This window comes from Stegostoma tigrinum, chromosome 28 (genome assembly GCF_030684315.1).
Source record: "Stegostoma tigrinum isolate sSteTig4 chromosome 28, sSteTig4.hap1, whole genome shotgun sequence".
NCBI lineage: Eukaryota > Metazoa > Chordata > Chondrichthyes > Orectolobiformes > Stegostomatidae > Stegostoma > Stegostoma tigrinum.
This window is the reverse complement of record NC_081381.1, coordinates 27526083-27543076: the sequence shown is the minus strand read 5'-3', so window position 1 is coordinate 27543076 and position 16994 is coordinate 27526083. Positions and strand designations below refer to the sequence as shown.

Genomic DNA, 16994 nt, shown 5'->3' with positions numbered 1-16994 from the left:
ATTGTAAATGGCGGAAGTGTCGGAGGATGATGCGTTGTATCCAGAGGTTGGTAGGGTGGTGTGTGAGAACGAGGGGGATCCTCTTAGGGCGGTTGTGGCGGGGGCGGGGTGTGAGGGATGTGTTGTGGGAAATACGGGAGACGCGGTCAAGGGCGTTCTCGATCACTGTGGGGGGAAAGTTGCGGTCCTTAAAGAACTTGGACATCTGGGATGTGCGGGAGTGGAATGTCTTATCGTGGGAGCAGATGTGGCGGAGGCGGAGGAATTGGGAATAGGGGATGGAATTTTTGCAGGAGGGTGGGTGGGAGGAGGTGTATTCTAGGTAGCTGTGGGAGTCGGTGGGCTTGAAATGGACATCAGTTACAAGCTGGTTGCCTGAAGGTGTTGGTGAAGTGGATGAACTGGTCGAGCTCCTCTGGGGAGCAAGAGGCGGCGCCGATACAGTCATCAATGTACCAGAGGAAGAGGTGGGGTTTGGGGCCTGTGTAGGTGCGGAAGAGGGACTGTTCCACGTAACCTACAAAGAGGCAGGCATAGCTGGGGCCCATGCGGGTGCCCATGGCCACCCCCTTAGTCTGTAGGAAGTGGGAGGAGTCAAAAGAGAAGTTGTTGAGTGTGAGGACGAGTTCAGCTAGGCGGATGAGGGTGTCGGTGGAGGGGGACTGGTCGGGCCTGCGGGACAGGAGGGCCTTGAGGCCATCTCCATGCGGAATGCAGGTGTACAGGGACTGGATGTCCATGGTGAATATGAGGTGTTGGGGGCTAGGGAATTGGAAGTCCTGGAGGAGATGGAGGGCGTGGGTGGTGTCACGGACTTAGGTGGGGAGTTCCTGGACCAAAGGGGAGAAAATGGAGTCCAGATAGGTGGAGATGAGTTCGGTGGGGCAGGAGCAGGCTGAGACGATGGGTTGACCAGGGCAGGCAGGTTTGTGGATTTTGGGAAGGAGATAGAAACGGGCCGTGCGGGGTTGGGGAACAATGAGGTTGGAGGCTGTGGGTGGGAGGTCCCCTGAGGTGATGAGGTCGTGAATGGTGTTGGAGATGATGGTTTGGTGCTCGGGTGTGGGGTCATGATCGAGGAGGCGGTAGGAGGTGGTGTTGGCCTCGGCGATGTAGAGGTCAGTGCGCCATACTACCACTGCGCCACCCTTGTCTGCGGGTTTGATGGTGAGGTTGGGGTTGGAGCAGAGGGAGCAGAGGGCTGCCCGTTCTGTGGGGGAGAGGTTGGAGTGGGTGAGAGGGGTGGAGAGGTTGAGGCGGTTAATGTCTCGACGGCAGTTGGAGATGAAGAGGTCGAGGGAGGGTAGGAGGCCTGGGGGTGGTGTCCAGGAGGAGGACTTGTGTTGGAAGCGGGTGAAGGGGTCAGTGGAAGGAGTGCTAGGTACCCGGTTGAAGAAGTAGGCTATTCAGGACAGTTTGACAGCTTGGTGGGGATTTAGACTCATTTTAAAATCTAAACTACATCATCGCACTCAAGGTTTATGACAAAAGCTGGAAGCCAGAGGCTTGTTCAAAATTGAACATTTGTTCGCTTCTGAATAAATCCGGTGAGGTAGCTCATTGTTTCTTTTGGACAAGCATTGGCTCTCTGGTAGGTCTTATGTATGTTGCCTGCAATTGTGTTGTGGGAGCAAAGCTTCCCTTTTCTCTACATTAAAGTAAGTTGAAAAGAGAAAAGTTTCAGTGGTTGTACATTATCTATCTCTTTGAGAGTTGTAAAAGCCAACTTTCTAGCCAATTTCAGAACTGAAAGCTTATACAGGCATTTCATTTTCAGATAGAGATAGCCCAGTACCTGCTTACAGCTGCCAATATGGTGTTGGAAGCATTTCAAGCATTCTTTATGGAGCTCCACAAAATTGGATCCTTTTGCCCCATTTTGCATCCACAGGAAGGGTGAAATGAGGTCAAACTGCCCTCCTAGAGAATCTTCCGACATTAGTGTTAGAGCTTTGTGTTCAGTGAGAGTTGCAGAATGATAAGGGATCTCGAAAGCAACAAAGATTATATTACATTTGACATATTTTCCTGTGTAGCAAAACTTTGACAGGAAAGAAAAATACAGGGAAGAGAGAAACTAGAAATCAAAAGAGTTTAATCGTCAGACCCCCAACACTTCAAAGATTTAGGTAGAGCAGTAAAAGCCTAGGAATGAGTGTATTGCAACTTAATTAATACTAAACTCCACATGCCTCAACACATGTCTGAAGTCTCCAGATGAAGGAAATCAGTTATTTCAGTTTCCTTCAGAACACAACCATTAAAAAAAAAGTAGGGAAGTAGCAGTTAAATCCTAAGTAAGCAATGGTTTAACGTTGCTAGTGTTGGACATATTCCCATCCGTTTGACGATACTATTCTGAGGATCCCAGGACAAGTCTTAAAAAAATTCTTAGAACAAGTTTTATGTGAAGGAGAATGATTAGGATTTTAATTCAATGCAAGAAATTTAAAACAATAGCACTGAAGCTGTCATATATGAAAGAGACTGCTTCTGTTCTTAAACGTAGATAAATTTATCCCACCTAACATTGAACGGTACAGTCTTGGCAGGAGTCAGCACTGTGCCGCATCAAGCAACTTAAAACTTATTAACTTTTTGCCTTAGCCTTTTGAGCTTTTTTTCTTCCCTCCTGTCCTCATTATACTGTTCTAATGCCCACATCTTATGACGTTGTTATTTCTTTAAAAGGTGTTTTACATCCCCAACTGTTTTATGAAAGTTTGCTTCTAAGAATTTCCAGAAGTTTCTGAGACATGAACTGCATCCTGTTCATTGATTCAATACATATGGGAACCATGTGGAACTGGCTATATTCCAGCAGCTTAGTGTTCTTCAGCTCTCTGAAAAAATAACTATCAGGACAATTTGTTTCAACAAAGAATAAAATGATTTGAGCCTATTAATTTCTACAAGGCAAATGTGATGTGACACAAAGCTCAATGTTTACTTTACATCCAGAAAACGTCAAAATATTAGTGACCAGAACCCTATGCAGCAACTAACTGAATCACCAGCCTGTCTTCAACCATGTTGATCTTGGTTTTAATCCATGAATGAAGGATTGTGTTCTTGTTCCAGAGGCCCAAGAAGGCAAGGGTTTGATATTAAACAGTCACAATTTACTAGGAACTCTGCTTGAACTTGAGTGAAAGACAGTAATTAACATTGATAAGGCAGTGCTGGAGTCTGGGAGTGCATACAGCTGAACATTCCAGACTGCTAGTGTGTTATGGAAACCAGTTTAGAAATCTAATATGGTTGGAAATTTGATAGCTGATAGTTTGACTACAGGCCTGTTGCATACTCTGTCTATTCCGAAATGTTCAGTTGATGTATGAGTAGAAAATTAGTTGTGTACATAGCCACATTGAAAATTTGAAGATGTTGCTTTCACTTGATGCATTGTTGTGTGACAGAGCAACTGACTTGCAATAATGTTGAAGTACAGATCAGTTATAACGTAATTGAAGAGTGGAAAAAAATGAAAGGAAATAAACAACCTATTCCTGTTTTTGTATCCATTTCTACCATGGTAGTTACAGTTAGTTCAAGTTCGGATGGACCAGTGTTCAAAATGATTAACAGGCGTTTGTATTTTGGCTTTTGTCTGATTTAAAAGATGCATTGTCTTGAGTTTGGTGAAGTATCCCAGGTCTGGTCCTGTTGCGGGTGAAGTTGCTGATCATTCCTCTGCTCAGAGATATGCTTGGGCTACAAGACACATGGTTTCTTGAAACTTTATGCCTCTTCTTAGACCAACTTTTGAGACCCATTCAGTCCTGCCAAGAAATTAAGCTATCTGCTATAATCAGGTTTAAAAATAGAAGGTACTGAGTGAGGAGAAGAAAGTGATTTGGGTTGCAGGATTTATATAAAAACTAAGAAATAGGAGTAGGACACTTGTCACCTTATGCCTCCTCACCAATATGTAAGATCATTCCTCTTTTATTCCTCTTCATAGTCCTCAACTCCCAATTATACAAAATTCTGCCTACCTCTTATTTAAATGCCTGTAGCGATCTAGCTTACACAACTCTTCAGGCTAGAGAGTTCCAGAGGGAGACCCCACGGGTTTCAGAACAGTCAGAAGAGCTGTCGAGGAGCTGGGCACGTTCTGCATCTGTACCATTTGCGAGTTAACATTTCATCTGGTCCACATCCTTGTTCAAGACCATCACACCTGCCTGAACTTTATACATCAGTGCACCTGACCTCATGTTGACCCATGCAGGACCATTCTGTAGTTCCTACTCCAATCTTCATCTCCTAAAGTAAACTGTCTCTCTCGCTTAGTGGAGTCTTGCGTCTCTGATGCTGTTTCACCCCCCTGCACTGATCTGGGAAGATCAGATTTAATCTGATGTGGAGTCTTCTCCCCATTAGCAACTCTGTTGGATCTATCCCTCTAGTTTCATAAGGGATGGTCCTACAGCCAAAACAGTTTGGTATCTAGTGAAGCTGTAGGCTGTTTCTTTAAGCCTGCCTTCAAAGCTTGGATTTCTCTTTCAGACCACGGGATGATGGATGGAGCTGTCCTTATATGAGAAATACCATTCAACTTTAGGAAATACTCAAATTCCCTGCTGGCAATGATCCATTATCTGTGACCAACAATTCCAGGAGTCCATGTATTGAAAAAGATGAGTGCAATTTTTCTTTTGCCATCCCTGTGTTTGACGAATGAACCCTATGCACATCCACCCATTTTGAGGGGACATCCACACTGACTAAGAACATTGAGTTCATGAAAGGATTTGCATAGTTGATGTGTAACTGAGCCCAGGGTTTACCTGGCCATTCCTACAAATGTGGGGGAGCTGCTGGCAGTAATTTTTGTCCTTGTTGGCACTCTCGGCATTGTTCCACCAAGACATCCATGTCTGCATTCACTCCTGGGCACCAGATATAAATTCTCACCAACATCTTCATTTTGGAATCCTTTGGATGACTGTGGTGAAGTACAGCCAGTATCTGGTAATGACCTTTGTTTGGGACAATCATCTTACTCCCCTTAATAATACACTGCCCTCTATTGTGATCTGGTGTTAGCGGGTCCAAAAAGGTTTCATTTCTGATTGTGATGACCCTTTGGTTTCCCTCATCGCTACCAGCTGTTTCAGTTTTGTCCAAAGTCTGATATTGTCAGCTGTGACTGAAAGTGTGTTCAGAAAATTTAAAACCACAATGGACTCTTCCAGTGGTGTATGCGCCAGCGGGAGGTGGCTCAATGCATCCGCATTTACTAATTGGCCTCCCAGATGGTGTTCCAACTTGTAATTATGTGCATTTAATATCAGAGCTCGCTGCTGAATCGGGCCTGAAGCTATGGGTGACAGTGCCTTGCCCTCTTTAAGTAGACCTAGCAGGCATTTGTCATCTGACTCCAAATGTGACCATCAAAGCTTCCTTCTCTATCCGGGTGTATTCACGCTCTTTATTAGCCAAAGTCCTGGATGCATACACTGTTGGGCATTTCTGTCCATTGGGGTCCATGGGGCTACCTATGAGTTAACACAAATGAGTCATACTGGGAGGCATCGCATGTCAATATCAGACCTCACTTGGAATAATATAGCTTGCCAACACCTTAGAGAATGACTGCTGTTTCTTCACTGTCATCAAGGCTATGGCTTGGCTGTGCATCCATTTCCAAGGCTGGCCCCTTTTTAAGAATTGATGCAAAGGTGCCAGGACAGAAACCATGAACTTCCTTTTATTGATTCATCTGTCGGAGGAAGGACTTAAGCCCCATAACTGACATGGGAGCCAGGGCATCGTTGGCCGCCCTCGCTTTATTTCCAACGAGTGTTATCTAGACTTGTCGACTCTAGCCCAAGTAGGTCACTTGGGTGCCTGGAACACAGTTGTCGTTTCTAAGGTGTACGCCAGCCTGGCAGAAATGCGCTATGTCCAAGTTCTCCAACCCATATGGGTATGAATTGCAGCCTACGTCCGGGCATTCTCATCTAATCGCAGTTGCAAATACATGTGACTCATGTCCAGTTTTGTGAAAGACAGTTCCCCCTACCGCATCAGCTTTGTGTATAATTCCTCGTCTATGCGAGGGATTGAGTATTTATCCAGCTGCGAGAAGTGATTTACTTTTTAAAATCCCCACAAAGGTGAACTGACCCTTTGGCTTCACAATTGGTACGACTGGTGCTGCTCATTCCAAAAACTGGACTGGTTTAGTGGTTTGTTTATTTTCCAGCCTTCTGATTCCTGCCTGTGCTTTGGCCAGTAAGGCAAATGGTGCTGGGCAAACCTTGCAGAATTGCTGCCTCGCCAGTATGCAAGGTCTCCTTGGGTTCTTTGATAGTCCTTAGGCCTTCCTGACAAACATCCATTGAGCCATCACTCAAGCAGCTATTTTCTAATTGAAAAATTTTGAACCAATCTATGTGAATCTTTCTCGACCAATTTTGCCCCATCAAGCTTGGGCTTGAGATTTTTACTGCAGTCAGTCGTAACTGAACCAGCTGCTTCTCATAAGAGACTGGAACCAAAGTTATACCATTAATCTGTAAAGCTACCCCTGTATAGATTCTCAGTCCAGCCAAAGTCTTTTGCAAACGTAAGAGTTGGAGAACAGAGCGATTTGTGATCACTGAAACGGCCGCATCAGTATTGACATCTGTTAGAACCGAGTGACCATTTAACCAGATGTTAATTTTAATTGGCTCTGATTTGGATTTTGCTGAGCAATTTAACTATTCCAGGCCAGAAGTAGTTGGACTTGCCAAGGTGTGGACACTCCTGGATAGCAGCCTAGTACTTCTATTACTCAATTTACTTCTGGTGGGACTCTTTTGCTGTCGCGAGTCCGCGTTCCAGCAGCAACTATAACGGCATGCCAGCTCGGACCCAGAAGAAAATATTAACAATTTGGCTGAGGCTTAGCTTTGTTTTGGGGTTTTGCTGTAGGCTGACCTAGAGTCCTTCTGTTCAGGAAATGTCCTGAGTGAGGCTGTGCAATTTCCTTCATTAAAATGGTGTTCCCTGATTTCAGTCAGATTTCTGAGGGTGCTATTTGCATTGGAATACCCTGTAATTCATATGCTCCACTTGCCACATATTCCAGTGATAAAGCCAGTTACAGTGCCTGTTTGAAGTCCAGTTGGCAGGCACTTTTGAATGGTTACATCATTAATACCACATACCGAACAAACAGTCTCTCAGCATCTCATTAAGGGTTAAACCAAAGTTACATGCCTCTGCCAGTTGTCTTAACCTTGTCAAAAATCCCTGTACGAATTCCCCTGGTTCTTGAATTGCCAAGTAAAACTGGTAGTGTCTCAAAATTAGAGGAGGCTTGGTGTCATTAATATTCCTTAACCAGATTTGTCAACTCTTGAAAGATTTTAATATTTGGTGCCTCAGGGAAAGTTAGGCCCCAAATAACTGAAAAAACTCCAGGGTCCACAATTGTCAAGAGAATTGCTTGTTGCTTTTCATCTGCCCAATGTCATCTGCCCAGAAAAAAATAATGCATTCTTTCCACACATTGGGCCCAGTCTTCAGCAGGATCAAATGAATCAGACTTACCAAATAACAGCATGATGCCAGAAATACTTACCCAATTGTGAGCAAATTTTTTAGAGAGCACGCTTTTCCCTTGTTGCCACCAAATAACTCCACAGAGACCAGTTCTTGTCACAAGTCACTCTTTATTTACATATGGTGAGTCCTTGACACTGATCCTATTCCCTCAGAGCCAGCTTTCAGCGTGAACAGAATCTCTGACACTCCTGTTTATTTCTGTCAGCCTGGATTCCTAGACTGGGGCTTTAATTCTGGTCCAAACAGGGAACTCATGTTCTATGACCTCTATGAGGTCATGTGGCTGACCTCATTACAATTACTACACTCTCTATTTAACTAATAGCCTGCCTGTGATTCCTGCTACCAGTGTGCATGACCTCACACTACCCTATATTAAACTCCCATCTGTCAAGTTTTTGCCCATTCTCTCAACTTTTCCATTATCTCATGCGGATTCTGTATGTCCTCATCGCAACATGCCCTCGACCTATTGTTGTATCAGCAGCAACATTACATCTATACCCTCCAACAAGTAAATAATATTTGGTAAATAATTGAGGCCCTGGGACTGATTCTTGTGGGACTCCACTGATTAATTCTTTACATTCTGAAAATTTCACATTAGTCCTAGCTCTCTGTCTTCTGTGTAATAATCAGTTCTCAAACCATATTAACATATTACCTCCAATGTCATGAGCTCCTGACTTGTGCAATGAACTTTATGAATGCTTTTTGGAAATAATACTATATGACATCTACCAGTTCCCCTTTATCAGCTTTGCATATTATGTCCTCAAATTACTCTCGCAAATTTGTCAAACATGACATCCCTTCCTTTAAACCATGCAGTGGATTTGATTGTGTTAAGCTTTTCTAAATGCCCTACTATTTTTTCCTTACAATGGAACTTTAGTATTTTCCCAACAACAGATGTTAAACTGACTGGCCCACATTTTCCTGCCTTCTGTGTCCCTCCCATCTTGAATGGGAGCTGAACTGTTATAATACTCAGGATCTACTGAGTTCCAAATTTTCAACCAACACCTCCATTAGCTCCGCAGTCACTGTCACTACTCACCACCACACATCTGTCTCTTTTTAACAAGGCTACTCAATTTCCATTTCCTCTTTGCCTATTTTTCCAGACTGTCAAATACCCTTGAATATTGAGTTCCCAGACCTGGTCATCCTGCAACCACATCTCTGTAATAGCCATCAAGTCATATTTATTTGTATTAGTTACAATTATTTTGTTCAAATTATACAATCATTTTGCTCAAAGTATGTAACTATAATATCAGTCTGTGCCTATTTTCAGAGGCAGAAGTAAACCCCTTGTTGTTGTCCTTCACCAACCTTCAGTACAGTTGACAGTAACATTGTCAGAAAACGTTTAAGCTCTAAATTTTGACAGGACTCTTAGCTGATGCAATGCTTGTTGCCATGCATGATATGGATTGACAAAATGCTGGGGATAATGCCCTAGAGAACTATATGATGAAATCAGTAACATGACTAACATTATTACTGTTCAATTTATTAAGTGTTGGATTAATTAGAAAATGAAAGTAGTTGTCGTCACCACACAGACTTTCTTCGGAGCTGAATTCACTAATGTGGCAGCATATTACAATGCAGAGATGAATCAGGGACTCTTCTGTGCCTGAAAGCTCCATGGGCTGTGATCCTGATTATTTAATCCTGGCTTTTATGTTTGCCAACCCCTCTGCATAGTTTTGTGTCTGAACCAAAAATAGGATAGCCTTAACTTCTTTTCCTTCCAGCCTAAATCACATATCTCAGGTCCCAACGCCCTGGAATGCTCCATATAAATAGTGGACTGCTCTGAATTGGAGACCCATGTTCCACAAAAAGATTAAGGGCTGGACTTTCACTGTCAATGCAGATGTTTGATTAGGGAAATTTCCTAATTCATGGTAACGCCTCTGTAAAAACTGTCTCAATTCATGCAATTTTTCACTTTAGTGGCATTGCTTAGATATATTTGGACCAGTGACTCCAGAGGCAGAACAGAGAAGATGACAAGATGGACTGGTTGGAAAGTCTGGCTCATTTTTGATTTCAGTTGTTCCAAGAGCTGATGGGATCTCAGTCCTTTGCTCTTCATACCTTTCATGTCAATTCTTGTCCCTCAACCATCCTCATAGCCCTTTTTATCCATCGTGCTTATTCATGCCACATATCCCACAGGTACCCCTTATAGTTTCCATGCCCATTTAATGCTAACTCATTCTCCACCACCCATGGTCCACTATACCCTCCATGCTATCACCAAAGCCACTCAATCACTACCCATCATAGGTTCCAAATGGAGAAGCATATACTTAAACTTCTATGAATAATCTTACACAACTCTCATTCTTAAACACCTCACGCTGATCAAAAGCTCCCAGTCACAGAACCGATTCAAATCTTTTAGCTCTCCTTAGCTTAAGTGATTAATATGCTATAAAAGCAAACTTCTATTCAGACCATGTCAAAGGAAACTAATCCTTTAATAGATTGTTTAAATTGTCAGTGAAAGTATGAAATTGAAACATATTTCTCCATATTTACCTGCTTGCTAGGGGTTGAAAGTCTTATTTTGATAATTTATGAGCAAAGTTTGGGTGAGGGAGGATTCTTGAACGACCTGACTTACTGTTCTATAAAAGCTGATTAATTCCTCAACTTGTCAGAGTTAATGTTTCGGGTCTCGTGGCCCTTCCTTAGAACTCAGTCACAGCTGCTGCCAGACCTGCTGAGCTTTTCCAGCAAGTTTCCAGCTTGTTCCTGATTTACAGAATCCGCAGTCTTTTCAGTTTTAATTCCTCAACTTGTTCTTCTGAAGTGGAACCTGAAACTTATAAGCAGTACACTACATCTTGATCTCTATCTTTTCTCAGCAATTCCAGCAAGTATCTGGCTTTGCTCATTGGTAGTATCTTTTTGTCAGATGCTGGTGGATTCAAGTCTCCCTTTTGAACCTATAATCTAGGCTAACATTTCAGTGCATTGTTGAAGGCCCCATCAGCTGTGCTAGATGACATAACAGATACTATAGTACCATTGGAGGAAGATCAGAGACACTTCTTCCAAGTTATCCATGGTCACTATTTACCAACTCAGTCAAAATAGATAATCTAGCCAATACCAACCTGTTGTTTGTGAGACCTTGCTATTTGAAAAGTGGCTGCCTTGTTTCCTAGATTACAAAGTGATTATAATTCCTAAGTACTTCATTGGCTGCAAAGTGCTTTGGGACGTTCTGAGGTTGTGGAAGTGTTATTGTAAGTTCTTTCTTTATTTCAACTTACAAACCTGTACAGTTACTTAAAGTAGAGACTTAAATGATAAAGCCAACGTGTAAAGCTAAACTTAATAACCAAGCTCCAAAGTGGCCGGTGGCACTAACAAGAAGATCAGGAAATCAACAGTGAATGGACTCCAAGTCATGCAAGAGTGACTTTATTTTTGAAGGTTGTTTGTTTATTTATTTCTGTCTTTAGCAGCTACGTCAGTTGAAGTCCCGAAAGTCGTCAATGTTTTTATTCCAGAACATTCTTCACATTTCCTTCATCAATTTGGATACATCCTGGCAATGCTACTCTTACTGGCTATTCTGATAACCATCATTGCCCTGATTACCCATCGACAAAGAAAAAGAGGTGATGTCCATAATTTCTTAACATTTTAGTGGTTACTGATTTTATTTTTACCTGTCTTTTTGACCCCCCACCCCTGGCCAGACTCTTTCAGTACATGTGGTATACAGGTAACAGAGTTGGGGATTGGGGAGAGACTCGCTGTATTCCTGGCTACTAACTATTCAGTTGTTTGGAGATATATGGGCAAGATTCGTACTGCCGTCTCCCATCTCTTCCTGTATCGGAGCGGCTATCCTATGTTTTCCAATTCAGTCATAGGCTGAAGCATGTGTAAATATGCATACATGTGCATTGTCCACATATATTGCAGAGATCCATTTGGTGAGGGATAGAATTGGAATCAATGTGTGAACATCTTTTTTGTTTACTTACAGACGTATACAACACAAACATAGACCTCTTAGCCTAACAATGACAGTTTCTAGTGGTGTATCTTTTTATAAATCACCAGTTAATGCCCACCACCTACAGAAAATGTGATACAGTTAATATACAACTAACATCTGTACCTTGAAAACATCAGGAACAATAGGACAAAAACTTAACATTAGAACTAGGACATTCAACAGTGAAATCAGAAAACACTTTTTTGTGCAAAGGATCATATAATTCTGTTCTTTAAATGATCGGGCATGCTAGGGAATAATTGGGATTTTCCAGACTTACGAGGTTGATCTATTTTTGTTAGATAAGGATTTGAAGTTGAGGTACCATACAAATACAGAAAATAGGAGCAAGCAGGGGTCATTTGGCTCATTGAGCTTGCTCTGCCATTCAACACGATCATGGCTGATCCTGTACATCAAAACCATACTCCCACTCTTTCCCATATCCCTTGATAACTTATGCTTCTAGAAATCTATCTGATGCTTTCTTAAATATAAACTTAAATATCATTCTAAGCCTCCACAGCTATCTGTGGTAGGGTATTTCACAGACCCACCACCTTCTGAATGAAGAAATTAATCCTCCTGACAGTCCAAAATGGCATACAGCATATCTTGAGACTGTGTATCTCTTGTTTTAGACCCCCTATTATCCCAGCAATTATCCCTACATTCAGTCTGTCCAGTTCTCTTTGAATTTAATGTGTTTCAATGAGATCCCCTCTCATTCTTTTGTATTCCACTAATTCAGGGTACGATTGACCTACTGTCTCCTCATATGCCAAACCTACCATCCCTGGAATCAGTCCAGTGAACCTTTGCTGCACTCATTCTGTGGTTGGCATATCTTTTCTTAAGGCAAGATCAGTCATGATCTATTTGAATAGTGGAGCATGTTCGAGGGGCTGAATTATTTCCTGGTTTTACATTCCTACATTCAGAACTCAGTAAACAGAGAGCAGCTGAAGGATGCATGCTTCCTCTTTAGTTTACTATTTTTCCTTTTTCAGGTCTCCATTACAATGTGAAGACATCTCAACCGTAAGTATTGACTTATTATTCATCTTCCTCTCACTGCTATCAAGAACAAACTCCTTGGATGACTTGTAATCAAGCTGTATAGTTATGACATAATCTAAGCAACTAACCAGAGAAACCTTGAACTAAGGCCTGAGGCCTTTGGTGGAGCCCTACAGCCAAGTAAAGCAAGACTCTCAATTATGTGGCCTGCAATTCTTAAAACTCCTCTTTGCACCCTGAATAGGGCAACCTGTTGTAAGGGGAAACCAAAAGCTGATGCTGCAAACATCTCAACCTGAAGAAAACATGCACCTTTCCCAGAAAGCTCAAACATTCTGTCTGCAGTGGCAGTAACTTGCCACATGAGAAATCTGTGTGGTAGATTTTATTTACATGCATTTTCAGATGTGGATGTCACTAGCATCATCATTAGGTGCCCTGAATAAAGATCACCTGCCTATGTCACATTGCATTGGATAACACTGTGGCTAAATCTGGGGAATGTACATATCTGCTCCTGTGTCAGTTGAATTCAATTCTGGACTCCCAGGCATCAGTCTGATATTCAGTCATCTGCTTTCTCTCTCAGGATCAAAGTCTGGTGCTTCCTACCTCCGGGCTTTCATTTATTTATGCCTGTGACCCAGCTTTTGATCTCCTTGCTCCTCTTTCTCCGGTTCCAGTTCTCTCTGACTTCCAGTCTCCAGATTCTCAATCTCAGATTCCTAATCTTCTTGCTGACACCTCGCAGGCTTCTGCTCCACTGTCCTTGTTTCACAGCCTTTTCCTGCCCTTGCTAAGGCTCAACTATCCTATTCTTCTGCCTGAAATCATTTTTAAAATTAGTCAATGAGATATGGACATTACTGGATGGTCCAGCATTTATTGCCCTTCCCTACCTGCCCTTGAGAAGATCATGGTGAACTGCCTTCTTGAATCACTAAAGTATATGAGCCAATGTTAGACCCACAATCCCATTTAGAAGTGAGTTCCAGGATTTTGATCCAGTGACATTAAAGGAACCATGATGTATTTCCAAGTCAGGGTGGTGAGTGACTTGGAGAGAACTTGTAGGTGGTGGTGGTCCCATATATCTCTTCTGTCCTTGTCCTTCTTGATGAAAATGGATTTGGAAGGAGCTGTCTAAAGAGCCTTGCTAAATTTCTGTAGTGCACCTTGAAGGTAATGGTACAGTGGAAGATTTATCCTGCCATTAGGTTGCAGATTGGAGTATAATTCTGCTGCTGATAGTTCACGGAGGCTCATGGGTGCCCAGTCTGGAATTGATTTTGGTTGGAATTATTGTTGTCAAATCTATCGAGATACAGTGAAAAGTATTGTTTTCTGTGCTATTCAGACAATTATTATTGGAGAAGATTCTGAGAGATAGTATTTATGATTATTTGGAAAAGCACAGTTTGATTAGAAATAGTCAGCACAACTTTGTGAGGGGCAGGTCATGCCTCATAAGCATTATTGAATTCTTTGAGAATGTGACAAAACACATTGATGAAGGCAGAGCAGTGAATGTGGTGTACATGAATTTTAGCAAGGCATTTGATAAGGTTGCCCATGGTAGACCCATTCAGGAAGTAAGGAGGCATGGGATTCAGGGAAATTTGGTTGTCTGGATACAGAATTGGCTGTCCAATAGAAGACAGAGGGTGATGGTAGATGGAAATAATTCAGCCTGGAGCTCAGTGACTAGTGGTAACTGCAGGGATCTGTTACGGGACCTCTGCTCTTTGTGATTTTTCTAAATGACTTAAATTAGGAAGTGAAAGGGTGGGTTAGTAAGTTCGCCGATGGCATGAAGTGGATAGTGCAGAAGGCTGTTGTAGGTTGCAGTGGACATTGACAAGATGCAGAGCTGGGCAAGAGAAGTGGCAGATGGAATACAACCTGGAAAAGTGGGAAGTGATTCATTTTGGATGGTCGAATTTGAATGCAGAATACAGGGTGAATGGCAGGATTCTTGGCAGTGTGGAGGAATCAAGGGATCTTGGTGTCCACGTCCATACATCCCTCAAAGTTGCTATCCAAGTTGATAGGGTTGTTAAGAAGATTTATGGTGTGTTGGCTTTCATTGGCAAGGGGATTGAGTTTAAGATCTGCGAGATTATGCTGCAGCTCTATAAAACCATGGTTAAACCACACTTGGAATATTGTGTTCAGTTCTGTTGCCTCATTATAGGAAGGATGTGGAAGCTAAAGAGAGGCTGCAGAGGAGATTTACCAGGATGCTGCCTGACTGGAGGGCAGGTCTCATGAGGAAAGGTTGAGGGAGCTAGGGCTTTTCTCATTGGAATGAAGAAGGATGAGAGGTGACTTGATAGAAGTTTACAAGGTGATGACGGGCTTAGATAGAGTAGATAGTCAGAGACTTTTTCTCAGGGCAGAAATGACTATTATGAGGGGGCATAATATTAAGGTGATTGGAGGAAGGTATAGGGGAGATGTCAGAGATAGGTTCTTTACACAGAGAGTGATGGGTGCATGGAATGGACTGCTGGCGGTGATTGTGTAGTCAGATACATTAGGGACATTTAAGCAACTCTTGGACAGGCACATGGATGATAGTAAAATGTAGGGTATGCGGAGTAGTTTGATCTTAGATTTTGATAATAGGTCAGCACAACATCGTGGGCCGAAGGGCCTGTACTGTTTAATGTTCTATGTTCTAAATCATATCTTGCAAAGCACATCAGGGTAATAGCAGAGAATGCAGAATATAGGTGCCTGAATCTTTTCAAAGTCAATTCTATTTAGCATGGTGATAGTGCTGCATAATACAATCTAATGTATTCCCAATGTGATGGACTTTGTCTCCACAGGGACTGTGCGGGAGTCACTCTTACTGTCACGGGTAGAAGCATTTGCAGCAGTCAGATCAGTGAGAATGAGGCGAAGTCCACTTGTCGGTTCCCTTAATACCTTCCGTAGATCCAGTCTAACAGTGATGTGATTGAAGACCAGCTTGATCAATAGTGGTGCCTTCACCACTTTTGGGATTGGGGGTGAGGGGCAGGGGAGGGAAGTGGTGATGGTGAGCAATATGAGAAGGTTTCCTTGATCATGTTTCACCAAATACCATGAGATTTCATGAGATCCAGAGGTCAACTCCCTCCTGACAGAATACCCTTGTGCCACCACATCTGCTGCCTACTGGTGGGTGAAGACATACTCAGGGATGATGATGGCGTCTGGGATATTGTCTGTAAGGTATGATTTCACAAGGATGACATATCAGGCGTTTGTTATCTAGTCCATAAGTCAACTCCCCCAATTTTGGCAGTAGCCCCCAAATAAAGAGAACTTTGCTGCATCGACAGGACTGGGTTTGCCACTGTCCTTTCTGATACTTAGGTTGATGCCAGGAGTCATGTGTTGGCCAGACCAATAAGGATGACAGTTTCTTCCTCTACATTAGTGACCAAGATAGGTTTAACTGACGAACAACAGTGGTTTCATTGTCAGCGTTAGATTTTTTATTTCCAGATTGTTTTTTAAATTGAGTTTGGATTCCACTATCTGCCATGTTGTGATTCAAACCCCAGTCCTTAGAACATAACTCGGATCTCTGGATTAATCGTCGAGCAATAGTACCAGTATGTCATTGCCTCTCACAGTGATCTCTGATTCCCTGTCTCATGCTGCTGCTCAACTATATTTTATCTTAGACACTCTGTCTTCTGCGCCGCAATGTCAAGCTTCTGCTTTTCTTTCTCAGGCTACTGATCACCTTCTCCCTCTCTCAGACTCCCACAATTGTGCATTTCTTTTTTAAAACAGCGTGTCTCCTACACTCCTGCCTTGAGTTTGTGATCTCCTGATCCTTCTTTCTACTTTTGATGCTCTGCTTCTTTCCTGTGTACCATAGTCTTTGTTAAAATCTGCTATTTGGGAACCTGGTTTACAGAAAAAACAGCTTAAAGAAACAACAAATTGTCCAGTTTTTTGACCTGTGGTAGTTATGTATTATGTTTGTGTTCCTCTATATGCAGAAATATAGGTAATTTTATTAACTATTGCAATTTATAGCAATTTTATTTTAATTTTAGACAGATAGAGTCTACACTAGAACAATTTTTTTATGCAATTTCTAAAAATAAATATGAATAAGGATTGTCCTAGGAGCTTCATTAACTCCTAAGGTCATTTTCTCTCTTAAACCAACAGAAGAACAGATGTGACTCTCAACGATTTTGTGATTGACACAACTGACCTGAGACTGAACAAAAATGATGGAATGAAACTGGGTATGTGTGATGTTGTTCAAATTTTCTGACTAAAAGGTGCACTCAAACTTTGCAGCTTTTCTCTCATCCATGTCTAATCTCTTGTTGAGAATACAAAAGGTCAAATTGCTACTCAT

At 42.3% G+C, this 16994-nt stretch overlaps 1 protein-coding gene across 3 annotated transcripts in view; it reads left to right on the top strand.

The window, feature by feature from the left end:
* Positions 1 to 16994, top strand: part of LOC125466732 (matrix remodeling-associated protein 8-like) — a 65724-nt gene that overhangs the window by 38496 nt on the left and 10234 nt on the right. For 2 of the 3 annotated variants that reach the window (XM_048561667.2, XM_048561665.2), the window contains exons 6-8: positions 11055 to 11213; positions 12610 to 12640; positions 16799 to 16878. In XM_048561667.2, coding sequence (XP_048417624.2) covers positions 11055 to 11213; positions 12610 to 12640; positions 16799 to 16878 — 270 coding nt within the window. The remainder of the gene's footprint in view (positions 1 to 11054; positions 11214 to 12609; positions 12641 to 16798; positions 16879 to 16994) is intronic. The other variant, XM_048561666.2, reaches the window with a different exon arrangement.